Source organism: Pelophylax lessonae, assembly GCF_965119305.1.
Source record: "Pelophylax lessonae genome assembly, chromosome: 9".
NCBI lineage: Eukaryota > Metazoa > Chordata > Amphibia > Anura > Ranidae > Pelophylax > Pelophylax lessonae.
In genome coordinates, this window is record NC_138776.1 from 102,301,579 (window position 1) to 102,328,725 (window position 27,147).

The 27,147-nt window shown below is 42.9% G+C and overlaps 1 protein-coding gene across 1 annotated transcript in view; it reads right to left on the reverse strand.

The window, feature by feature from the left end:
- The window catches only part of FBXW4 (F-box and WD repeat domain containing 4), a 330,357-nt gene that overhangs the window by 244,799 nt on the left and 58,411 nt on the right, over positions 1–27,147 (reverse strand). The window contains exon 2 of the mRNA XM_082268344.1: positions 13,211–13,312. Coding sequence (XP_082124470.1) covers positions 13,211–13,312 — 102 coding nt within the window. The remainder of the gene's footprint in view (positions 1–13,210; positions 13,313–27,147) is intronic.

Below are 27,147 nucleotides of genomic sequence, written 5' to 3' on the forward strand. Positions count from 1 at the left end.
TATATGCATAGAAACTGTTTACAGTTCTGATCATCTGATTGCGCCAATCTCTCCTCTCCTCCTTGCAAACTTTCTGAAGTACATTTTGTGCAGCATCAGAGACTGAACTGCTCCCTCATACAACCCCCCCCCCCCCTTTTTTTGTTTCTCCCCCCTGATTGCCATTATTGATGATATATGTTACATGTATTGCCTGCAGCATACCAGTACTTAGTTTGTTAAATTGTACTGACACAGTTCTAAACCTATAAATTCCAGGAGGTGACCCAGATCATCTACACAATTAATTTATTTACAGTGTTTTACCCCACACAGCAGTGTTTGCCTCTCCCCGTATGCTTTCCTATCCTCCCTAACCACACTGACATCAGCCTCAGACCCCCATCCATCCATCCATCCATCCACCCATATCCACTCACCATCCTCCCCCTGCAAACATGCAATTCCTACAAAAAGTTGAATCCACCAAATACCAAACATTAGAGGAACTATATGCATCCTTCCCCAACAAATTCTTCTATCCACTGTACAACATTCCCCCTGATAAAATGCAAGGCAGTTGCCAGACCTTCAGGAAAATCGAGCGACTGATTTCCACAGCAAACCACCATTGGTGGGACAAGTTTTTTCTGGAACATTACATATCCCAGAACATCACCCCCCGCGGCCTACGCATCCTTAAAACCTGCTCCTTTTTGAACTCGGACCTAGACAAAGAATGGTCCCACATCTCTGAGTTCTGCACACGAAAATGGATGCAGATCATTTCCCAACAAAGAGAACTGAAATATCAGGACACCCTTTCCAACATTTCCAAACAAATATCCAACCTAACCCAATATGTCCCACATGTCCCGACCAGCTGGCTCTCCACCCTAAAACTACATACCAAAAAAGACGAAGACTCACTACTACGCACCAAACTGAACAAAATCAGACGAGATCTGGACGATTACAACAACCACAGAGTATTCAACTGGAAACGGAAAAGAGGTCCCATGTTCCCCAACCATAACTCCCAACTTACCGAAGTCCCCTTACACCCCACATCCCCCCGCCCTCCCCGTCCCCTACTCCGTCCCCTCCCCCGGCCCTTAATCCCACCCCCCCACCCCATTCCCCACATACCCCCCCTATGTCCCAATTTACCTAGATCTAGGCCCGGTAACACACACCCTACCACTCTTACTCCCAAACCCAAAAGGAACAAGAGACCCAGAACCACACTACCAAAAAGTAAGACTCTCAACAGTTCCCCTACACCTGGGGCCTCCCCTATACCGGGGACCTCCCACACCCTCATGAACGCAGAGGCAGCCACATCAAAGATCACATCAGCCCACCCCATCCCCAGCGGTGGTATCACCAAACGGATAGCGCTTGCCACTGGCCCCACTGCAACACCCCAGTCTACATCCATCAACAGTGACACACGTGGATCATCCATAACACCCAGTCCCACCAACCCACCCCCGCAATCCTCAGATGAGCGCCCTAGTGGCTCCTCCACAGACCATTTTTTAGAAAAAACCCCCCCGCTAGCATCAACCCCTCTAACAAACAAAAGAAAATTAGACGAAGAGGAAAGCGGGGGGGAAGAAACAGAAATAAACAAAAGGGCCAAACTACACACACAATAAAAATCTACAACCTATCCACTCATGCACTATCCCCGGCAGAAACCTCCCTGCTCAACAGAGGTCTGAACTTCGCCCCTGCCACCCCACCCAACCAATTCACATTATTCAAAGACCTCAATAGATTTATTCGGAACCTCACCCTCAAACGATACTACAACATCCAATCATCTAAAGAATTATCCCACCCCGCCCCCCTCCCTTCTCCCTTACCAACGACGGAGCATGACTCCTCGACAGATGCACGAGCCCTTGAAATATTAGAAACATTATACATAGACCATGAGGATTGGGACCCCATACCATCCACCCCATACCTCCCCTCTTCCCCACCAGTACAACACTCATCACTCAGGCCCAAATCAGTGTTCAATCCCACCCAGTCTAAAGGTCCTTACCTGCAGACTTTTTACCAAGTAGTGTATGCGGACATCCTCGAGATGTGCAAACACTCCAAAAATCCCACCCATGCCCAAGCTTCAAACCTCAACCCAGAAGAAAAACAAGCGCTCAAACACCTCATTGACAGCAAAGATCTCATTATTAAAACTGCCGACAAGGGTGGCGGTATAGTCATACAAAATAGGGACGACTACATCCAGGAGGCCCTTCGTCTCCTTTCTGACACCTCCACCTACCACCCCCTCCCACAAGATCCCCTCCCCAAATTCCAAGCTCAAGCACAGGCCCTCGCCAAAGATGCCAAAGCAAATGGCTGTATAAATAAACACGAATTTTCATTCTTCAACAAAGATTTCTTCTCTACCCCGTACTTTTACCACATACCCAAAATCCACAAAAACAGCAGTAACCCCCCAGGTCGCCCCATCGTAGCCGCCATGGACAGCATCACAAGCACATTCTCTCAATACATTGATCAATTTCTTCAACCCTTAGCGCAAAGTCTCCCCTCCTACATCAGAGATGGGGTTTACCTGTTGGACCTCCTCAGCCATTACACGTGGGAACCCACTTACATGTGGGCATCCCTAGACGTCAATTCACTCTACACCTCCATCCCCCATCAGGTCGGACTCAGGGCCGTCTCACACTTTCTGTCTGCTGATCTTAACATCAACCCCACACAAGCACAATTCATCCTAGATGCCACCGAATTCTGCCTCACCCGAAATTATTTCGAATTCAATGAGGAATTCTATCTCCAAACCACTGGCACAGCTATGGGGGCAAATTTTGCCCCCAGCTATGCCAACCTCACCATGGGGTACTGGGAAGCCAACCACATCTGGCAGAACAACCCCTTCTCCCCCAACATCATATTCTATGCCCGTTACATAGATGATATTATCGTGATCTGGGACGGACCCCAATCCACATTCATGCAGTTTGTTGAACATTGTAACCTAAATCCCTACAATCTGTCATTCACCTCAGTATGCGATTCGGCTGAATTAGCATTCTTAGATCTCACACTATTCCACCATGAAGGCAATATCTTAGCCAAAAACTACACAAAACCCACTGCAGGAAACTCCTTTCTACACTATGAGAGCTGCCACCACCCGAGGTGGGTATCCAACATCCCGAAAAGCCAGTTCTGTCGCCTCAAGCGAAACTGCACCACACAATCAGATTACCGCGAGCAGAGCGCTCTACTATCCCAAAAATTTCTGGACAAAGGCTACCCCCCACCCCTGGTCCAGCAAGCACATACACATTACCTCCAACAGTATGACACTACCACCCCCCAAAACTCGTCCAGCCCACGCAGCCCACCGCCCCAACCCCTACGGTTTACCACTCAATTCCACACAAAATTCAGGAAAATGGAAAAAATCTTCCAAAAACATTGGTCCATCCTAATGGAGGACCCGCACCTCAAAACCACCATCACCCCCACGCCAAAAGTTTCCTACCGCAAAACCACCAACATAAAGAACTTGATAGCCCCCAGTAAACTCAAATCCGTTTCCACCCGCCCAGCCAATACCCTCTGCCTCATCCCTCTGGTAGGGATGTTCCAATGCCGGAAAGCTCTGTGCCTTACCTGTTCACACATCCAGCATGGCCAAAAAGAATTCACCAACAAAGGCAAAACATACCCACTAAAACAGTTCCACAACTGCTCATCAGAATATGTCGTCTATTGCCTTTCCTGCCCCTGTGGGCTACTGTACGTGGGACGCACAATCAGACCACTAAGGAAAAGGTTTGGCGAACATCGCCGCCTGGTTGAAAAAGGGAAGGACAAACACAGTGTCCCCAGACACTTTGCAGAAGCCCATGACAAGTCCCCCACAGGTCTCAAGGTATGGGTGATCGAGTCCATCCCCAGCACACTACCCAGGACCGAGCGTTTCAAGCGTCTCTGCCAAAGAGAGACATACTGGATTTATTCCCTTGAAACGCTCTCTCCTGGGGGCCTCAATGAGGAGATTGAGATCAATGTGCTGCTGTAGCCCATCTCCCTCCCCCTACAATGCATTTACCCCCAATTGGTCTTCTCATATTAATGTGAATATTTTCTGCCCAGGTTCATCATCTCTTCTTCCAGCGGTTTCTCTCATCCCATCATCCAACCATCTCCACCGACTACAACTCCCTTCCCAGTGCAACGTCCAGAGTAAGTACCCATATATAGGTCTTTAGAGCTAAGAATACACACACACATATATATATATATATGGTTGTATGTATATGTATATGTATGTGTGTACGTGCATGTACACATATATATATATATGTGTGTATACCACCTGAGACGTCCCAAGTGTTTATCGCTCGAACGTGACCACTTCCCATACCTTAACATCCAACTCCTTGCTGTCTATGCTTCACCATGGTAATTCGCCAATATCCTCAATTACTGTCATGGTTCCCGACAATAATTGCCACCACACCCGACAACTATGGTCACCACCTTTTCGTCCCACATCCAATGCATTACAATCTCATAACACTTTCTCACACTTCTCATAAACCCCCCCCCCCCCCCCCAAAACCCCCCCCCCCCCTCTCTTTACACCTCGCATATTTACTTATAGAATATATGATATGTATGTGTATATGTTACACCATTTTTATAAACATGTGTGTGTATGTATATATATATATATATATATATGTATATATATATATATATATTTCTTATACATACTCTTCATTTACACCATTTTCATATCCTTATGTACATCCCACACAGGAATTTTCAGTATATACAGAATTTTTTTATAAATACAGATTTTTTTATATATACAGATCTTTTTATATATACAGATTTTTTTATATATACAGTTTTTATATGTAGAGATTTTTTTATATACTCTTTTTTTTTTTTTTTTTTTATATACTCATTTTTTTATATATACATTTTCCATACATACATCTTTTACGCGTAAACATGTGAGCATGCGCATATATATGCGCATATATATGCAGCTAGTGCATGTGTATGTGGCTTTACAGGTCCGTACATTCTCTCACACCTGTGACATTTTATATCTCATTTTCCATTTATCTTCATCTTTTAAGTTCCAACCTTTAATTATTTATATTTATTTTTAATCCAAATTTCTAACTTCCACAAGCATTCCTGACCATCACCATCACCCCCAGTCCCATCGGCAATTGGCATCCCCTTTCCCAAATCTAATACAGACCGACACTTATGCCACACACTATCGGGACACTTCACAACATATGTTGCCAATCAAAGTTTTAAGCTACATACACTTTTCTTCATCCTGATTTCTCCACACTGTTCCCTGCCTGTCACACATCCCCGAGGCGCTCCGCTGCAGTGCTAGTACCTTTTTGCCATATTGAGCCACCGTACCCGAGCTCCCCACACTACTGGCATAAAAGCCCACATCCAATATGGCCCCTGCACGGCCTGAAGAAGGAGCGCATGCTCCGCAAACGCGTCGCCGTTCAAGCACGCAGAGTCGACCAGGAAGTGACACCACGGCCCTCCATCCTACGGACCCACGCTGCCGGATCAACACAGAGAGATCAGCGCGTCCCGCACCAGGAAGCCGCTGCATATCCCTCGCAGCACCAGTTCCAACAGGACTTTTGGAGGACCCCCCGGACGAACTCTGCACACCCACTATTGAGATGCCTGTTTTTAACATACTCCTGTGAGTAGTACTCTTGCTATTGCTATTAAAAGTTTTTATTGCTACACTTAGATCGGCGCCCGGTCTTTTCTCTTCTTGTTTTGGGTCATACAGGGTTACTTCACCCTTTACTGGAGGCAGCCATCGAAGTGTTCAGCAAGCCACACCGGACTTTGTACACTGAAGCCCACCTTGCCATACCTAGCTATATGCATAGAAACTGTTTACAGTTCTGATCATCTGATTGCGCCAATCTCTCCTCTCCTCCTTGGAATATTAAAGGGCTGCGCTCTCCCCATAAACGCATAGCGATTCTTCGCCTTCCTAAACACCTACGCACAGACATAGAAATACTCCAGGAAACTAATTTACCAGAGGAAGACTTTCATCGCATGAGAAATCTATGGGTGGGGCAAGTGTTTGACACACTGGGGGTCAAGGGCAATGCAGCTTTCCTTCTCCTCATCAACAAAAATCTTCAGTGTAAGATCATCCCAGTCAATTGTGACGACGAGGGGCGCATCCTCATAGTCAAACTCAAGACCCATACTAGGAAATGGGACCTGGCCAATGTCTATGCCCCTAACTCGTCACCAAAGAAATTCTTTCATTTCCTGATATCCGAATTGGCCGCATTTATTCATCTCCTCTTATTACTGGGCAGTGATTTCAACTTGATCTTTGCCCCTCAAGAGGAAAAATCTTCAGGCTGACAATCCCCCAAAGCCCCCTTCCCCACTCCCCTACCCCCCTACAACAATTTGCGGACAGCCTTTTCCTAACAGATCTGTGGCGCCTACACCAACCGGAGGGCAGTGAATACACCGTCTCCCCCCCCCCCCCACACAATACTACACCTTCTCAAACTCCATCCTTCTACATTCAATACCTGTATACATGACATAGCGATTTCTGACCATGCAACGATTTCAGTGAACTTACACGGATTCTCAGTACCGTCCGCAGCCAAGATCTGGCGCTTCCCATCTAGCAAAAAATCAAGACCTCCCCAAGATCATCCGAGACACTTGGTCTGACTATCTGACAAATAACAGCCCATACAGACGACCCAAACCTCCTCTGGGAATCTGGGAAAGCAATGCTGCGAGGTAAAGAATACAAAGCAGCCAGTGAGGCTCTTTGCACAGCTCAATTACAATTAATGCAGCACAATTCCCCAGGACTCAGAGAAGTTTGGCGAGCTGCTAAAAACCGCTTTGACCTATGGGCCGATGCCCAAGGGAAGATGTACCATTCTCTCCAAGACCTCCAGTACCATAAGAATGGTAACAAAGCGGGCAAACTTCTTGCCCGTTTATGCAAAGGACGACACACTCCCGCTCACATAACTGCCCTAAAAGATGCCACAGGTACACTGACCTACTCCCCCAAGGACATCAACCTAATTCTGGAAAGATTCTACTAACAACTATATGGCCCTGACCCTATTGATGAGCCCTAAGCAAAGTCCTTCCTTAAAGCTGTCTCCCTCCCCAGAATAGATGACTTGTCTGGCCCAACTTAATGCCCCAATTACGCCAGAGGACGTCACGAATGCCATCGCACTCTTAACGCCTGGCAAGGCTCCGGGCCCTGCTGGGGAGGTTTTCTAGCGGTAGGAACTGGGAGACTAGTCAGGATCAAGGGAAAGATGAATTTAGCAATGTACAGAGACATCCTTGATGAAAACCTGCTTCAGAGTGCTCTGAACCTCAGACTGGGGTGAAGGTTCATCTTCCAACAGGACAATGACCCTAAACACACAGCCAAGATAACAAAGGAATGGCTATTGGACAACTCTGTAAATGTCCTTGAGTGGCCTAGCCAGAGCTCAGACTTAAACCCGATTGCACATCTCAGGAGAGATCTGAAAATGGCTGTGCACAGACATTCCCCATCCAACCTCATGGAGCTTGAGAGGTCCTGCAAAGAAGAATGGAAGAAACTGCCCAAAAATAGGTGTGCCAAGACTTGAAGCTGTAATTGGTGACAAAGGTGCTTAAACAAAGTATTGAGCAAAGTCTGCGAATACTTATGTACATGGGATTTTTTTTGTTTTTTTATTTTTAATACATTTGTAAAGATTTCAAACAAACTTTTTTCATGTTGTCATTACGGGGTATTGTTTGTAGAATTTTGAAGAAAACAATGGATTTAATCCATTTTGGAATAAGGCTATAACATAACAAAATGTGGAAAAAGTGAAGTGCTGTGAATACTTTCTGGATGCACTGTAAAATCCCAATAAAACGCATTTACATTTTTGGTTGTAACATGACAAAATGTGGAAAATTTCAAAGGATATGAATACTTTTTCAAGACACTGTATGTAATGGAAGACAAAAGCAGACATGTTTGAAGTTCAGCCTATTTGGCAATCATGGATGCCTCTATAGATACTATTGCAGGATCACCAAGTGAAAATAAAGGAACAAGCCTAGAAAAAAATAAAACTAATGCAGCCATCTCATCTAAGGCCTACTAAGCGGCAATATACTTAAGACTTGGGTTTAGAATTGCCTTAAAGCGGAATACCACTGAAGGTGAAGCACTGCTGATTCTCTCACTTCCTCCAGCCTGTAACTGAGTTGTAGGTTTTAGGGGGGTGGGGGATAGTTTTTTGTCAATACTCGCTCACCTAGGCGAAGATGAGTTTGCTCATATAATAGGACTACAGTAGAGGAGCTCTGCATAACTAGATATGAATAAGTTAATGGCATCTCTGTCTTACGGCCCGTGCACGCGATCAGAAAATCGTACAAAAAAATACTGCTTTCGAATCGTTCGTACGATAATCTGATCGTTAGCAGATCAAGACAATTCATGCAAAATTATTCTAAGGGACAAGCATGAAAATTTTTCTCGCATGATACCAGATCATAAAATTTTTGTTTAATCAGTACAGTTCTCGTTCGAAAATACAATAAAAAATACACTACAACGCATGACCTCACTTCCGAATTTTTATCCTGTCGTATGAGAATTTTCGTAACTTTAGAAACCTCGTCATTTTTGATATTGAGTCTAGCATGCAAAAAAATAAATAAAAAATGGACGATCATTCCTCCGATAATCTTATTGTGTGTACCAGGCATTAGTGGTATCCTAGCACATGAATTCATAAAAAAAATTGTGAAACCGTGCTAATACGAGCAATATAGGGCTGTTTGGAGCAAGGAAGAACAGTCAAGCAAGCTATGACATTTATGTCCACCAGCTAAGGGAAAAAAGAATGATATAGGAAGGATTGAAAGAACAAAAGAATGACGAAAACAGCATGGGTCAAAGCTAAGGTATTTTATGTTAAAAGTTCCAAAAGCTGTCCCTTTCACCCAAAAAAAAAAAAATTGTCATACATATAAGACGATCAAATTGTGTTTTTAAACAGTTAATGCATGTGCCATGTGCTGAAAGTGTACCTGTCATATTGTGGGGAAAATGATAGTGAATAACCAAACTTAAATAAAGCTCACCCAAACAATCTAAAACTTACACAAAATGATCAGCTCGGTTTGTTAGATGGTTGATAGAGACAGACACTATATAGACAAAATAATATTGACATCTGGCCTTCACAACTATATGAACTTTTTTGGATATTCCATTCCAAAACCATAGACATCAATATGGACTTGTACCCTCTTTTTTCATCTATAATAAACTCCATTCTTCTGGCAAGGCATTCCAAAAGATTTTGGAGTGAGTCTGAGGAAATCCATTACTATTAAGTCAAAAACACGGCCTGGCTTGTAACAGGTGTTTCAGTTCATACCTACATGTGTTCAGTAGGGTCAGGGGCACAGTCATTCTGGAATGGAGAAGGGCCTTCCCCAAACTACTGCCACAAGGTTGAAAGCACACAATTATCTAACATATTTTTGAATGTTGTAGCATTAGCAGTATCTATATCTAGAAACACTTGAAATCAGTAATGCGAAGGGGTGTATACAAAATTTTGGCCAAATAGTGGAGCCACCATTGCTTGATCTAGTCAAAAATAGTCTGGTTGGTGCAACAATCTAATCATGGCAACAGGGACCTTAAGCTTTACAAGAACATATCCAATTCAGGACCACAAATGAGCAGTGAGTATCATATTTTTATTCTTTTTATTTAAAGTGTTGCTTTGAATTACTTGCCATCATTTTCTTTGAGTGTTTATACTAATTTCAAATATAATTCTATTTGCTTAAAGATTATTCAATAAAATGTTTCTGCTTGAGAGCAAGAAACAAGTAATTGTAACGTCCCCAGCATGGCAGAGTTAAGGCATTGCTCATCCTGCAAGTATTTATACAGTCAAAGCAAAGCGTAATGATTCTCAATGACAGTGGAGTCATTTCCCGACGAACTCTGTCATCACAAACAGATGATTATGAAGCATCAGTGGCAGAAGCAGAAGATGTTTTATGGGACAAGAGATCCTGCTCTGATCTATTTATCTTAGCGAGTGTGCTGCAGAATGGCAGCTACAAAGAGGTCTGCTCTCTGAACCTTCTTTTTCAGTGCTCTTAATTGGATCATATATCTTAACACTGCATCATATATCTTTAGGAGCGATAAATGAAAGAATAGCATGTAATAAGTGCCGCCTTATACTTTAGTGTTTTCTTTTTTTCCCTGATTTTAATATACATCCTAATGAAGCCCCCACCTCCTCAGCACCTGTGAGTACTTTAAAGAGGTAAAGTACAAAAGCCCCTGTTATTTTCAGTGGAGGTCGGATCATATAAATGGTATAATTTAGCTGTATATCAAAGGAGTGAGCAAATATTTGCTGAGAGAAAATGAATAGCTAAGCCATAACTGTCTCACTTTATCACATACTGTACCTTACAAAAAAAATCTGGTTATAATTCTCACAGTAACACATGGGATCTGACACATAAATTATTTTTAACGTGTAGATGAGTGTTAGATACAGAGACATCACTTCAAGCCCTTTAAACTGACCTTGTCACCACCCTATACATATAAGGCCTAACATATCATGTAATTGTACTCAACATATGCCTTTTTTTTTATAATTTCTATTTTCTGTCATCCTACAAACAGCCCAATATTTTAGGCCACCTCCAACAGAGCTGCTGCCAGGAACATGAGTGATCAAACATGAGAATAAACAGGCAGAGGCGTAACTAGAACCTTCAGGGCCCAAGTGCAAGAAACCATGAAGAGCCAGCCCCCCCCCCCCCCCCTCGATATGGATCAGTGGCAGTGGTGGGGAGAGAGGTGGGATCAGTCCACTGATGGTGGTGGTAGGGATTGGATCAGTGGTAGCGGTGGTGATGGAGATGAGATCAGTCCATTGAGGGTGGTGGGGGGGTTGGATCAGTGGCAGCAATTGTGTTGGTGGGGAGGAAGGTGCGATCAGTCGACTGATAGTGGTGGGGGGGATGGGATCAGTGGAAGCAGTGGTGGTGGGGGGGATAGGATCAGTCCACTGAGGGTGTTGGGGTTGGGATCATTCCACTGATGGTGGTGGGGGAGAATCGGTTCAGTAGCAGCAGTGGTGGTGGGATAGGGATGACATCAGTGGAGGTGGCGGTGGTGAGGATAGGGATAACATCAGTGACAGTGGTGGCAAAAATGGATGACATTAGTCCTCTGCCACTGATATCATTACTATCTCCCCCCCCCCCATCACCTCTGCCTGATGGGAAGGGGGTGGGATCAGGCAGAGGCAGCGGTAGTGATGGGATCAGTAGCAGAGGAATAGTGGTGGAGGGATGGAATAAGTGGCAGAGGAATGGTGGTGGACGGATGGGATTAGTGGCAGAGAGATGTTGGGGGAAGAATGGGATCAGTGGCAGAGGGATGGTGGTGGGAGGAATGGGATCAGTGGCAGAGGGATGGTGGTGGAGGGTTGGGATCAGTGGCAGAGGGATGGTGGTGCAGGGAAGGGATCAGTGGCAGAGGGACTCACCTGCTCTCAGTGTCAGACAAGTTCCCCTCCTCCTTGCCCAGTTTGTCTCTGGCTCTCTTCCGGTGCCTCCAGTAATTCCTCTCCTGACATGGGGTCTCCTCGCAGAGTGGAGAGCTCTTACTCTTCACTCTACTGGCAGTCAGCTCATCAGCTGACTCACTGCTCCAGTCTGCTCTGCCTCCAGACATCATGTCATGCATCTGACTTCAGCAATAGGCAGCGGGCACGCTCTGCACACCCCCACCCCCGCGGGCAACTCCCACAGTGGCAGAACGGGCAGGCCCTCCCCACAGACACACAAACTTCAGAGCCCGGTCGTGACTCCTGCGACCCAGGTAGTTCCGCCACTGCAAACAGGGCAATGGATTCTGAATTTCAAAGAGTCACCGAAATTGTCACAAAATGGGGATCACCCCCAGGAACAGGGAAAAGATACAGAGTTGAGATCATTAAAAGTGTATGTAGGAGCATGACTGATGTCAGAGCTGGGCAGGAAGAACAGCTGCATCTCCTAGTTCTTGGTCAGCGACTTCAGTTAGGGCTCATTCACATCTGTGGTGACTATGAAGAGCAAAGCAGTGCTCACCAACACGCCTATAGCATTTATAATACTGTATGTTTATGATGTGTATTTGATGTATTTATAAAGCGTGGAAAAAGGTTCAAGAATGCTTGATAAATGTTCATGAAAGTGTTGATTTTCTTGTGGAAAGTCCTTAACCACTTACCTACAGGGCACTTAAACCCCCCTCCTGCCCAGGCCAATTTTCATCTTTCAACACTGTACCCAAATACTTTTTTTATCATTTTTTAAGATTTTGTAATACATATTGATGTTTTATACTAATGACATCTGGCCAGTACTTTTTTTTTTTTTTTTTTTTTTTTTTGGGGAAACTGTAAAGTCCTACACTATATCTCTTCCCTTTTTTTTTTTTGTGGTAAATTTAGGGATGTGGTACTGTTCTGTAGCCTCTTTATTTTGCTGTTGAAATAGTAAAAATGTTACATTTCTTAAGGGTCTACACCATTAGGGAGATTTTTCTTCACTTCCTGTCCCTGTGACGACTGTACAAGGAATGGGGGATGCAGGTGTCACGTTCTAACCCTTCCTCACTGTACTAAAAATGTGTTTATGTTCCTTTTGGAGAGATTTCCCATCACTTCCTGTCCAGACAGGAAGACAGAAAATTTCCACAAGGGAGACAGAGACAAAAATAAGGCTAATGCCCACTCTATCAAAAACAAAAATTAAAAGTGTATGTCTATAGTTGTGTTTAAGTTCTGATTTTTTTTACATGTATAACAAATATAAAGTTAAACTTACCTAAAATAATTAGTAATTATCCAAATACGCACAAGGTCAAGCACAAGTTAAAAAAATTCTTACTCAATAATGAGCTCTTATTTTAGTAACTAAAGTGACAACAACCAATGAGAAACCATCCTGTACTGCTATGAGTTAAGAACAATACATTTTGACTGGTTGCTATGAGTTACAACCCTTAAGAACACTTTTTTAAATATGGCTTGAAATGTTAAAATAAAATAAAAAAAAAAGTAAAAACACTTGCTTGCGTTTCCATTTCAGCATTGTATGGCACTGGCAACGTCCATATTTCCAGTTTTGAGAAATGCGTACTCTTTCCTTCACAGGGATTCCAGAAATCCTGCAGACAAAAAGCTGTATTAATCTTCAAATTATAGCAAAAATCTTAAGGTGCTATACAAATCACAAGTAAAGAAGATTTTAAATCTAGAATATATCTGAATGCTAAATATAGCTTATTCATACCTAAATTGTACAATGGAAATACTGTGCGTGAACATCCACAATAAATAATGTACTAATAACTACAGAAGTGTACAGTTTTTACTGATGGGATTCTGCAATGAATTCCAAAATTCTCTATTTTTGGCTGTGTTGTTTACAAATTATTAAGCATGTTCTCCAGATCTCTTCACAGAATTAATATTGTTACTTCTGTGCTTTTTCACGCAAATAAGGAAAGCAGGATCTGTCATTGGTACTAGAAGCAAAGGAAGCAAGTTTTTAGATTTTACAGGGAAATTTACATTATTCCATAGAAAACATGAAATTTATGCACATAATTTGCAATAACTGCACATGTGTTATTGTAAACTATGCACACCTGAGGTAAATACTAAAATAACAAGAGTAACACATTCCTTGCATGTTTAAGTTTTAGTACAAATTCATTAAAACAAATGTGCTGTTCGTAAATAGATGATCAAATTTAAAAAAAGCCATTGAATTCAACCAAAGGATAAAAATAATTAAATTAAAAACCAGAATGCACAGAAACCTAAACTCACAGTTGACCCGATCAAAAAGGCAAAAAAAACAGTTTTAAAGTATGGCCCAATTGGCTCCAAAGGTTAATAATTCCTTGCTGATCCCCAAGAGCAATTAGATACCCTCTAGACAAACAACTTATGGCGAATACACGATAAGAAAAATCGGCCCGAAAAATTTCCGTTCAGTGAAGGTTCGGCCGATATTCTACTCGTTAATGCCCAGCCATCAGTGACTGATATCGATATTGTGAATGAAAAATCCCGTTTGAAAAAAACCGAAAAATTCTGTTGTCTCGTTTGCAAACGAACGATATTCTATACGTTGGTGTTAAGGTCGTTCATTTAAAATCTGTAGAACATCATCACGCATGCACTGTTTCGATGGTTGGCGGTCAAACGGTCGGGCGATATTCGGCCTGTGTATGTTGGCAACGTTTTCAACCAACGAACACTTTTTCATAAGTCGGTGGTCGAATGATTGGGCGATATTCGGCCTGTGTATTCCAGCCATTAGTGTGTTATTTCTAATAAATATTACCCACTTCTGATTTCGTACCTGTAAACCTCTTATGGACCAGAGCGATTTTTACATTTCTGCCTTTGGGGCAATTCATTTGCCAATAACTTTGCCATTACTAAAAGTAGAAGTATAGGCAAAACGTTTTTTTTTTTTTTTCAATTTGTATAGAGCAAGGGAGGGTTATAATCCGTGTCAGATTTTTCTTCGCTATCTGTGTTCCGTTCCTTTCACTTCCGGTGCCATAGACAAACAGGAAGTGAGAGGAAATCTCCGCAAATTAGGAAATTTCTAGGGGATCCTCAGTTTACCAGAACTAGTGTCCCCACTGGAAGATTTCCCCTCTATTACTTTTCTGGGGACAACCCAAAATTTGGGGTTTTCCTTTTACTTTCACTTTCAATGATAAGGGTAAACAGGACAAATAGAGAGGGTGAATCTACCGAATGGTGGAGCAGACAACAATAAAAAAACTGACAAGCATTCTAACCCCTCTCTACTCTTTTCAAAACAAAAAGAAAAAAGTTCTGCCTTTAGTTATACTTAAAGATAAGTAAGATCTTTATTGGAAAAACTTTCTCTCTGTGATGTAGTCTTGCAAGAACGATTTCATTTTTTTATGCGATCTATAGACAAAAAAGTAACAAAATGAAAAATCCTTCTTTAATCAGCTTAAAGTAGAAGTCAACCCTAATACCTCGTACACACGTACCGATCGTCGGCCGAACGATCGGCCGTCTTTTGTCCAGTGCTGTCCTGTCCGCTGAAAAGTGCAAAAGACTGCACACGAATTTTGTCGGCCAACAACAGCCGACTGCAGAAGTGATGTCATGTGATGGTTTTTCTTCTCTGAGCATGCCCAGTCGTGCAAATCTGCTGATTGTCGGCCGAATTCTGTACTGACTGAGGAACAATCGGCCGTTCTGGTGTTGGCCAACAAAAATTTTAATGCCTGCACAACAGATTCTGTTCGGCCGAAAATGCGCTGTCGGCTGTCGGAAGCATAATACAAACAAGCCTACAATCGGCCGATCGGTCGTCGGCCGAATATTTACGGCCAACAATCGGTACGTGTGTACGGGGCTTAACACTAAAATCTGTATTTCTAAAGGCATCCACGACCTAAGAATAACCTATCTAGCCCTGTGAAGAAGAAATCGCTATACATACCTTTTTTGAAGCCACTTCAGTAAGGTCCCACGCTGAGCTGTCAGCAGTGGCTTCAATGCAGAGGTGGGTGCAGAAGAAGCAGCCAACAATGGAAGCCCCATAGTAAATCTATGGGTGATGTCACTTCCTATTCATTTCCCAGCCATTGTTGGCTGTGTCCTCTGGAGAGCTTCTGCCGCTGGAGACCGTACCTGAGCGGCATCAAAAAAGTTATGTATACTGATTTCTTCTTTACAGGGCTAGATAGGTTAGACTTAGATCGTGCATGTCTGTAGATTTACTGATTTTAGTGTTATGGTGAAAGTCTAATTTAACCACTTCCGCACTGTTTACTAGAGCTGTACTGCGGCAAAGTGGCTCAATAACGTCTGGCGACGTAGTACTACGTCACCAGACATTCCCCTCTCTCAGCGGCGCGCTGCTCTTCCCCGATCGTTGGGGAATCGAGTGTGGAGATCCGCCTACTTGTGTAAACACAAGCGGGTGGATCTCCTAAGTGACAGGCAGGGTCAGATTGCAGGATTCAGCATAGCTGAACCCTCGATCTGACCTTGTGTCACATAGTCCCCTCCCCCCACACACGTCAGTAAGCACCAGGCATACATTAACCCCTTGATCACCAATAAAAATTAACCCCTTCCCTGCCAGTGTCATTTTTACAGTAAAAGTGCATATTTATAGCACTGATTACTGTAGTAATGTCACTGGTACCCCCAAAAGTGTCAAAAATGTCAGTCAGGGGTCGGATCTGTCAGGCGCAATGTCGCAGTCCCGCAAAAAAAAAAAATTGCAGATCGCCGCCATTACTCGTTAAAAAAAAAATACACCAAAAATGACAGAAATCTTTCCCTTAGTTAGTAAACGCAATAACTTTTGCGCAAACCAATCAAAATACGCTTATTGCGATTTTTTTTACCAAACATAGGTAGCAGAAAACAAATTGGCCAAAAATTTAAAAAAATTTTGATTTTTACATTTTTTTGGGGGGGAATTTCATATAAAAAAAATGTGAAAAATATGGTTATTTTTTCAAAATTGTCGCTCTTTTTTTGTTTATAGCACAAAAAGTAAAAATCGCACAGGTGATCAAATACCACCTAAAGAAAGCTCTATTTGTGGGAAAAAAAGGACGTCAATTTCATTTGGGTACGGCGTCGCACGACCGCGCAATTGTCAGTTAAAATCGCAAAAAGTGGCCCAGACGTAAGACAGCAAAATCCTCCGGTGGTAAAGTGGTTAAAAAATGTTGTTACTGTAGATAAAAATTATACAGGTGTTTCATTTATTATTATTACACTAAAATGATGATTCTGGTACAAAGCTTTGCAAAGTTATTTAACCACTTAAGCCCCGGAGGATTTGGCTGCTAAAGGACCAGGGGTTTTTTTGCGATTTTTTACTGCGTGACTTTAACGGACAATTGCGCGGTCATGCAACGCTGTACCTAAACGAATTTGACGTCCTTTTTTTCCCACAAACAGAGCTTTCTTTTGGTGGTATTTGATCACCTGTGCGATTTTTTGATCACGCGCTATAAACAAAAAAAGAGCGTAAATTTTGCAAAAATAACAATATTTTTCACATTTTTTTATATGAAATTCCCCAAAAAAAAAAGTAAAAATCAAAATTTTTTAACATTTTTCGGCCAATTTGTTTTATGCTACCTATGTTTGGTAAAAAAAAATCGCAAAAAGCGTATTTTAATTGGTTTGCGCAAAAGTTATCGCGTTTACTAACAAAGGGAAAGATTTTTGTCATTTTTGGTGTTTTTTTTTTAACGCGTAATGGCGGCGATCTGCGATTTTTTTTTCGGTACTGCGACATTGCGGCGGACAGATCGGACCCTTGACTGACATTTTTGACACTTTTGGGGGTACCAGTGACATTACTGCAGTAATCAGTGCTATACATATGCACTGTTACTGCAAAAATGACACTGGCAGGGAAGGGGTTAACTTTATTGGACAGGGAGGGGTTAAGTGTGTCCTAGGGGCGTGATTCTAACTGTGTAGGGACATTCCTATTGGTGTAAAAGCAAAGATCAACCGTTCTACATAGTAGAACGGACAGATCTTCACTTTTACACAGGGAGAACTGACAGGCAGCTTGTTTACACAAGCTGCTCTGTCTTTCTCCCTTCACAGGAGCGATCGCAGTGTGACTGGCGGACATCGAGTCCGCCGGTCACACGCACTGACTTGTCTGTGAACGAGCCGCGGCGGGCGCGCGCCTCGGCGGGCGCGCGCCCGCCCGCGATAGGCTCGCAAGTCAGTGACAGGCGAGTGACGTACCGATACGTCACTCTGCCTGGCCGGGGCTGACCGCCGCAGTATATATATAGATAGCTTACACACAACCCGGAACCAACACTAGTTTGCAAGCAACCAAGCGCTTAGAGAGGATACCTACCTCTAATATAGTGTGATAACAAATGCTGCTACTTGATAAAATAACATGAAATAAGAGAATATATGTAAATACAAGCAATATGTAAATACAAAAAATTCTAGTAGCGCAAAAAAGAATGATAAGCTCACTCCCCAATCACATTCACTGAAAACTTGTAAAGACTGTAGACATAAATATAAAAAAATTTATATATAAAAAATATAAAAAATAGTCCCAGCATGAATCAGTCCACCAAAGCAGCGTTGAAAAACATATGACAAATAGCGATATTCACACTGATGTATCCCTTGAAAGATCCTAATCGGTGCAGAAATAAAGGATCACCTTGACCACCACCACTGTGCTCTGAAGGGGGGAAGGTAATGCACACTCACCGACTTCACTGGCCCAGTGATTCTCACCACTGAGCAAACAAGCCACAATACAGCCACTACCACTCGGGCTTCCGGATTGGGACCAATCAGACCAATGACAGGCTCTGCTGCATCCACTTGGGGTTCCGGGATGGGGCCGATAATGGGCTCAATCAAGTAAATGGACATGCAAGGGAAGGAAGGAATAGAGCTCCACTAGTGTGATAACGTATAATACTGGCTTTATTCCAAAATACACAATACATCACACTCACATGACATCAGTTGAATATTCGCATGACCGGAGGTGTATACCCATCGGGACCCGTATCCTGACTCCACGCCGCGGATCGCGCCTTCCGGGTGCTCACTCTCCTCGTACACTCTGACTTGGTTACGCCGCCTGGCCACGCCCCGACGCGTTTCGTACTTCCGACTTCCTCACGGGGGCGTGGCCACGGCGGTAAGGCAGCAAACTAAATACCTACGACTCTCCGCCCATCCGGGCGGGGCCGTGGTGTACGCAATTTGTCAATGGCTGAGCACCTCCTGTTCCGGACGGACACCAATAGACGCGGTTGCCTAGCAACCACGGCTCCCGTGAATCTTGGTCAAATCTTTCTCATGCCCGCTCCCAGTACCATATTAAGAGACTACAATGTGCCTCGTAAAGCTATCAAGCTAAAAATCATGGTGCCACGGGTAATGAGGCGTCTCACTATGAACAGGAGAAATGCATACCGCCATAGATTGTGCTGCATTCAATAATTCCTAATTGTGCCATATAGTGAATCATAATAAATGCACACATCATTAAGCAATAATATTAGTACCACTGTTGTCATTGTGCCTCAATCCAACAAGAAATACTAATAAAATTAAAATAAAATAGAATAAAAATACACCTCAAAAGGTGATCAATATAATATATACTAATACATCATATATCACGTGTAAAATAATACAGTGAATACAGTAGAGCCGAGATCATCAAAAACAGTACAGAAATAACTCAGAAAACCTTTCAAAATTATTTAAAAATATTAAAAATATTATTAAAAATAATTTTAAAATATATATAAACCAAAAAATAACTACTTAATAAAATTAGTGAAGAATCACTAATAAAGCAATTTAAGTCCAATTCGATGTTTAGGCCAATCGGGCTGAGAGATTGAGTCATATATATCCATTTAGTTTCACACTTGGATAGCTCTCTCACCCAATTGGCCCCCCTCCAGGATGGCGTGACACGTTCTATGCCCCAGAACTGTAGGCAACTAGGGTCACGTTGGTGGTGTGATCTCAGGCAGGTGTACTGAAGGATAGATTTGTCCAAAAAGGTTATAAAGAAGAGATTTTGGATAGGGAGATAAAGAATATTCTAGAGATCCCCAGGTCCACATGCCTGCAGAATAGTACAGGGTCCCGGGGTGAGTCGGATGACAGGCAATGGAGCTTCTTATCCGATTACTCCGAGGATTACAAAAAAGTAGAGGCCATATTTAAATCACATTGGCACATTCTGCGTATGGACACCACATTGGGCCCTGTTCTGCCGGAGGTCCCTAATTTTATATATCGGAAAGCCCCGAATTTCGGGGATAGGGTTGTAAAAAAGGTGCTTGATGCACCAAATACCTCCTTTTTCCCAGGTCGGCGAGGGTTCCATATGTGTGGGAGGTGCAGGACGTGTTCCTTCACTACCATGAACCTAAGAAGACGGGATTCCTTCTATGTGCAGGCCATTGATAAGGAGTTTGATGTTAAACATCTAATCACATGCGATACCACTCATGTGGTTTACGCATTAATGTGTCCTTGCAAACTAATATATATAGGCCGCACAAAACGCACCCTGAGTATAAGGGTTGGTGAGCATATTTCTAACATCATTAAAGGCAAAAAAGAACACAGTGTGCCGGCTCATTTTCGGTCACACCACCAACGTGACCCTAGTTGCCTACAGTTCTGGGGCATAGAACGTGTCACGCCATCCTGGAGGGGGGCCAATTGGGTGAGAGAGCTATCCAAGTGTGAAACTAAATGGATATATATGACTCAATCTCTCAGCCCGATTGGCCTAAACATCGAATTGGACTTAAATTGCTTTATTAGTGATTCTTAACTAATTTTATTAAGTAGTTATTTTTTGGTTTATATATATTTTAAAATTATTTTTAATAATATTTTTAATATTTTTAAATAATTTTGAAAGGTTTTCTGAGTTATTTCTGTACTGTTTTTGATGATCTCGGCTCTACTGTATTCACTGTATTATTTTACACGTGATATATGATGTATTAGTATATATTATATTGATCACCTTTTGAGGTGTATTTTTATTCTATTTTATTTTAATTTTATTAGTATTTCTTGTTGGATTGAGGCACAATGACAACAGTGGTACTAATATTATTGCTTAATGATGTGTGCATTTATTATGATTCACTATATGGCACAATTAGGAATTATTGAATGCAGCACAATCTATGGCGGTATGCATTTCTCCTGTTCATAGTGAGACGCCTCATTACCCGTGGCACCATGATTTTTAGCTTGATAGCTTTACGAGGCACATTGTAGTCTCTTAATATGGTACTGGGAGCGGGCATGAGAAAGATTTGACCAAGATTCACGGGAGCCGTGGTTGCTAGGCAACCGCGTCTATTGGTGTCCGTCCGGAACAGGAGGTGCTCAGCCATTGACAAATTGCGTACACCACGGCCCCGCCCGGATGGGCGGAGAGTCGTAGGTATTTAGTTTGCTGCCTTACCGCCGTGGCCACGCCCCCGTGAGGAAGTCGGAAGTACGAAACGCGTAGGGGCGTGGCCAGGCGGCGTAACCAAGTCAGAGTGTACGAGGAGAGTGAGCACCCGGAAGGCGCGATCCGCGGCGTGGAGTCAGGATACGGGTCCCGATGGGTATACACCTCCGGTCATGCGAATATTCAACTGATGTCATGTGAGTGTGATGTATTGTGTATTTTGGAATAAAGCCAGTATTATACGTTATCACACTAGTGGAGCTCTATTCCTTCCTTCCCTTGCATGTCCATTTACTTGATTGAGCCCATTATCGGCCCCATCCCGGAACCCCAAGTGGATGCAGCAGAGCCCGCCGCAGTATATAGTCGTGCGGCGGTCGGCAACCGGTTAAAAGTGAGACAAATGCTTTTTTTAATCTTGCGCTTTTTTATTGCAACACTATCAAATATAATTAATGAGCCACCGGTCTGCCACATCCATATACAGTATATATCAAAAACACATTAACCAGGTGACTAACCACCTAGTAGGGAGGGATTTAGTATAATCGCTGACTCACCAATTAGGTGTGGTATCTGCCTATATATGAATAGAAAAAAAAGGGGGGGGGAGATACAGCTGTATAGAACAGACTGTATAAAGTAGGCACAAATTTAACCATGCAGCATGATGTACAGAAATGTATTAATTTTAATAAAATATACAGACGAAACCTTCTATGTGAGCGACTCACACCTTCCAGAAAAGTAACACAAGACACAAAGACTAAATACAAAAACAATCCCGGTAGGTATAACAATGTGTAGGAGCCTTTTAGCAAGAGTGACTCAGCAATATGTGAGTTTAGCCAGGAGTACAGTGACAATATGGGTGTACATCTGTATATACTGTGGGGAGAACAAGTATTTGATACACTGCCGATCTTGCAGGTTTTCTTACTTAAAAAGCATGTAGAGGTCTGTAATTTTTATCATAGGTACTCTTCAACTGTGAGAGACGGAATCTAAGTATAAGTATTTGAGTACCTATGATAAAAATTACAGACCTCTACATGCTTTGTAAGTAGGAAAACCTGCAAAATCACAGTGTATCAAATACTTGTTCGCCCCACTGTATAACTTTGTTTATCAGACTTTTCTAGCAACAAAAGGAAACATGCATTACAACATTTAAAAATATAAGTACAGTTTATTACACAAATTATTTGTTAAAAACACAGAAAGGCCTACTTGTACATATTCCAAATTTAAGAACTAACTGCAATTTATTGACCATAGTATCACATTTTTTCATATTGGTATGCATGCCTGAATGCCTAGCTTAATGTGATAGAACTCTCTGGCCAATGTGTTTCTCATCTCTGCTTCTTCAGGACACATATTAGAAAATGGCAGTGGTAACTCAGATATGCGTATATGGCTCGTATGCAGAAAACTCCCTGGGTGGGCTCTGGGACAACAAGGAGGACCAAGGAATGGGCAGCAACCAGCACCATATATTACTTATTTCTATATGTAGTAATGTGTGTTTTCTTTTGTGCCAGTACAGTCAGATAAATAAAGTATTGCAACACTAAGGCCCCTTTCACACGACCAGACTGAACAGGTCTGCCTGTCTGTTTTTCAGGAGGACCTGATTGGACTACAGATTCTACTCTATGGAGAGGTGGATGTCAGCAGGGATGTGTCCGCTGACACCCATCTGTCATCCGATCCGACAAGATCCGCCTAAAACAGACGGATGGCGATACGTTCACCATCTGTCCAGCGGGTCGGATGGGATCAGCTGAAAACGGACATTCTGTCCCTTTTCATCCGATCTCCCAATAGAGAGCGGGACTCTAACAGGTCCGTCTCTGCACAGTAAGCAGAGGCGGACCTTTCATCCGCCTGCTCAGTGGGGTTCAACAGAGCAATCCTCACTGAGCTAGCAGTGTCCGCCGAGCAGATTCGCCCCCTGTGAAAAGGGGCCTAAATAATGTAATGAACAAAAATGAATAAAAATAAAATAAAGTTTAAATATTGATGGTTAGGAAAATAAATTGAAGCTCATCCCTTTGATTGCAGATTGAAGCTCACCCCCTTCATCTTCAGATAAATGAAATAGAGAAAATACAAAAGTTACAAGGTTGTTACTTTGTATCTCTCCATCCTGCTTCTATGCAGTGTTTACAGCAACTTCCGGCCTATTGTTTGACAGTTGGGAATTGCCAACAACTACAAGGTGGAAGAAAAGCAGCAGGGTAGAAGGACTGGACATACTGTATACCCCCCCCCCCCTGTACTTCCATAGTTTTTTTTGGGGGGGGTGGTACACAGGGCCGGTGCGAGACTATTTTGTGCCCTAGGCAAAACCAGCTAATTGCACCCCCCCATATAATAATATAATATAAATAAAGGGCATCTTTATTAATATAGCTGCAACAACTAATCAATGAAAATGTCAATGGTTGTCAACGATTCTCATTATCGATTAGTTGTTGCATTCCATTGCATTTAGCAACCGTGTGTCTTTAAATTATAGAAACGCAATTCGCATTTCTATCGGCTCCTACAGCTGAATGGCAGGAGTAAAATTGCTAGCAATGTCCCTCTCAGCCACCAAGTTACACATGGGGACCAGTGTGATCCCCAATATTATATTATCAATATCACCAGTAATATAATATATACAAAAGCAGCAGTCTTTTAATATAATATTATATACATATTATTATATTAAAAGACTGCTGCTTTTGTTAATATAATAAATACGACTGCTGCTTTTGTATATATATATATATATATATATATATATATATATATTATATTACTAGTCTGCTGCTGATATACTATTGGGGATCACACTGGTCCCCGACCCATCTCTTTTCTCCTCTTTCGTGTTTACCTTCTTCTCTCTACATGTAGGAAAGGACAGGGATTGACTCACTCTGGCCCGCTCTGTTGTGTGGGTGGGACTGGGGGGAGAAAATGATGTGAGGCGCGCCGCACCTCATTGCCTGGAAGCGCTGCCTGGCAGACACCTGTCCTGGACTCCTGTCACTGCTGGCAGCCTCTGGCTATTCACGATACGGATTGGTGGAGCGAGTCCCGGCAAACATCAACCAATCCGTGTCGCTCTCCAATTCGCACACAGTGACATTCAGCAGGACACGGTCTGCAGCACTATGGGCTGGTAGAGCTGCGGAGTTTAATGTGGTGCTGGCCACGGCCACCGGCAAACAACAAACATGATGTCTATCCAGGCTGGATGATCCAGCAGAGTCTCGGGAGGCTGGGCCGGCAGTGCGCACCTAGGCGGCTGCCTAGTTTGCCTAGTTGGAGTTGGTGGTACACCCAGTGTCCAGAGCTGGTTAATAGCCACTAATATACCACCAAGTTGGAGGGGCTTTTAAACTAGGAGACAGGGAGGAGGGCTCAGAAGTAGAGTCAGTCAGGAGGGAGCAAAAGACAGAAGGTATTATAAGGGTCAGCAGCGACGGTAGATCCAAAACGTTAATTTGGGGGTCTGTGCAGGCTAACCTCAGACCAAACAGGAATAAAAATAATCACCATTCACTATCAACTTCCACAAAGCTAAGAGGGGTATATGCAAATGCCAGGAGCCTAGCCAATAAAATGGATGAGTTGGAAATGTTAGTACATGAGGAGGACATTGACCTTGTGGGAATAACAGAAACTTGGTTCGACCCCTCACATGACTGGCTGGCAAATATCCAAGGGTATTCTGTGTACCGGAAGGACAGGGTAGGAAAAAGAGGGGGAGGGGTATGTCTCTATGTCAAGAATAATGTAAGGGTGATAGAGAGGAATGATATTATGGAAGGGATGATTACGGAGTTAGAATCAGTGTGGGTAGAACTCTGTACGGAAGAAGTTAAGGGAAAAGTTATTGTGGGGGTTTGTTATAGGCCACCCAACCAAAGGGAGGAGGTGGAGCTGGAATTTATATCACTGTTGAGTAAAGCGGCAAAGCTGGGATCAGTCATCATATTAGAGTACTTCAATTATCCCGACATTGACTGGGAAGAGGGGACTACAGACTCACAGAAGGCCGTCTCTTCATGGAAGCCTTACAGGACAACTACATGTCTCGGTGGATTCTCCTACTAGAAATAATGCAGTGCTGGATCTATTGTTCACTAATGACCCAGACCTAATCTCGAAGGGAAGGAGTCCAGGACAACCTGGGCTCTAGCGATCACAGGATCATCAAATTTAATGTAAATAACAATATAACAAGGCAAGAGGGGAACATAAGAACCCTAAACTTCAGAAGGGCAAACTTTCCCAAATTGTGCTCAATGATGGAAAGGGTAAACTGGGACCAAACCCTAGGAACACTGACCACAGAGGAAAAATAGGAATGCTTTAGGAACATATTAAATAAATGCATCGTGCAGTGCATTCCTATGGGAAATAAATTTAGAAGAGACAAATCCAAACCTGGCTGGCTGAACCGTAATGTTAAAAAACGTATTAGGGAAAAAAAAATGGCCTTCAAGAAATATAAATCAGAGGGCACATTATCAGCTTTCCAGCAATACAAGGAGGCAAATAAGTAAATACGAAATCAAAATGGCTAAAAGAGAGACAAATAGTGAAGGATAGTAAAAAGAACTCTAAGAAATTCTTTAAATATATCAACAGCAAAAAAACAAGGGCAGAGCATGTTGCACACATAATTAACGATGAGGGGAGGATGGTTACAGAGGACACTGAAAAGGCAAACATGCCTAATGCTTTTTTCTCCTCAGTCTTTACACAGGAAAATGTACACTGACCATGACTGTATGGTTAGCAGTAATTCACAGGACTTGCCACTATGGCTAGCAGAGGGTGAAATCAGGGAAAGGCTGGATAAAATTAACACAAATAAATCACCAGGCCCGGATGGCGTACATCCGAGAGTACTCAAAGAACTTAGTAAAACTATATCTAGACCACTGTTCCTGATATTTGCTGACAGTATTATGACAGGAAATGTACCAGGGGATTGGAGGAAAGCTAACGTGATACCGATATTCAAAAAAGGGCAGAGGCATGTCCTGGGAAATTATAGGCCAGTCAGTCTGACATCGATAGTATGTAAACTTCTGGAGGGGATGATAAGGGACTATATCGTAGAGTTTGCTAAAGACAACAACATCATCAGCAGTAATCAGCACGGGTTTACTAAAGGGCGTTCTTGTCAAACCAATCTCTTAACATTCTACGAGGAGGTGAGCTGTGAGCTAGGTAGGGGGAGACCCGTGGATGTGGTGTACCTCGATTTCGCTAAGGCCTTTGATACAATTCCCCACAAGCGCTTAATTTATAAAATAAGGTCTGCAGGCATCGACCACAAGGTTTGCTCTTGGATATGGAACTGGCTAAAAGGGCGTGCCCAAAGGGTGGTAATAAATAGTGCATACTCAGACTGGTCTGGTGTGGTAAGTGGGGTCCCCCAAGGCTCAGTCCTGGGACCAACCCTGTTCAATTTATTCATAAACAGCTTTGAGGACGGGATCAGTAGTTCCATATCAGTTTTTGCAGATGACACAAAATTAGGCAGGGCAATAACTGCACAGCATGAGGCAGATATCCTACAGAATGACCTGAACAAAATAGCAGAGTGGGCAACGACATGGCAAATGAGGTTTAATGTGGAGAAGTGTAAGGTTTTGCACTTGGGGACTAAAAACATAAAAGCACAATACACTTTAGGGGGGAACCTTTGGGGGAGTCAAGAATGGAGAAAGATCTGGGAGTCTTGGAAGAGGATAGACTAAGCAATAGCATGCAATGTCAAGCGGCAGCTGCCAGAGCCGGCAGAATATTAGCATGCATAAAGAAAGGGATGTATTCCAGAGATAAAACTACAATACTACCACTTTATAAAACTCTGGTTTCGACCGCATCTGGAGTATTCTGTCCAGTTCTGGTCGCTAGTCCTCAGGAGGGATGTGTTGGAGCTGGAGAGAGTCCAGA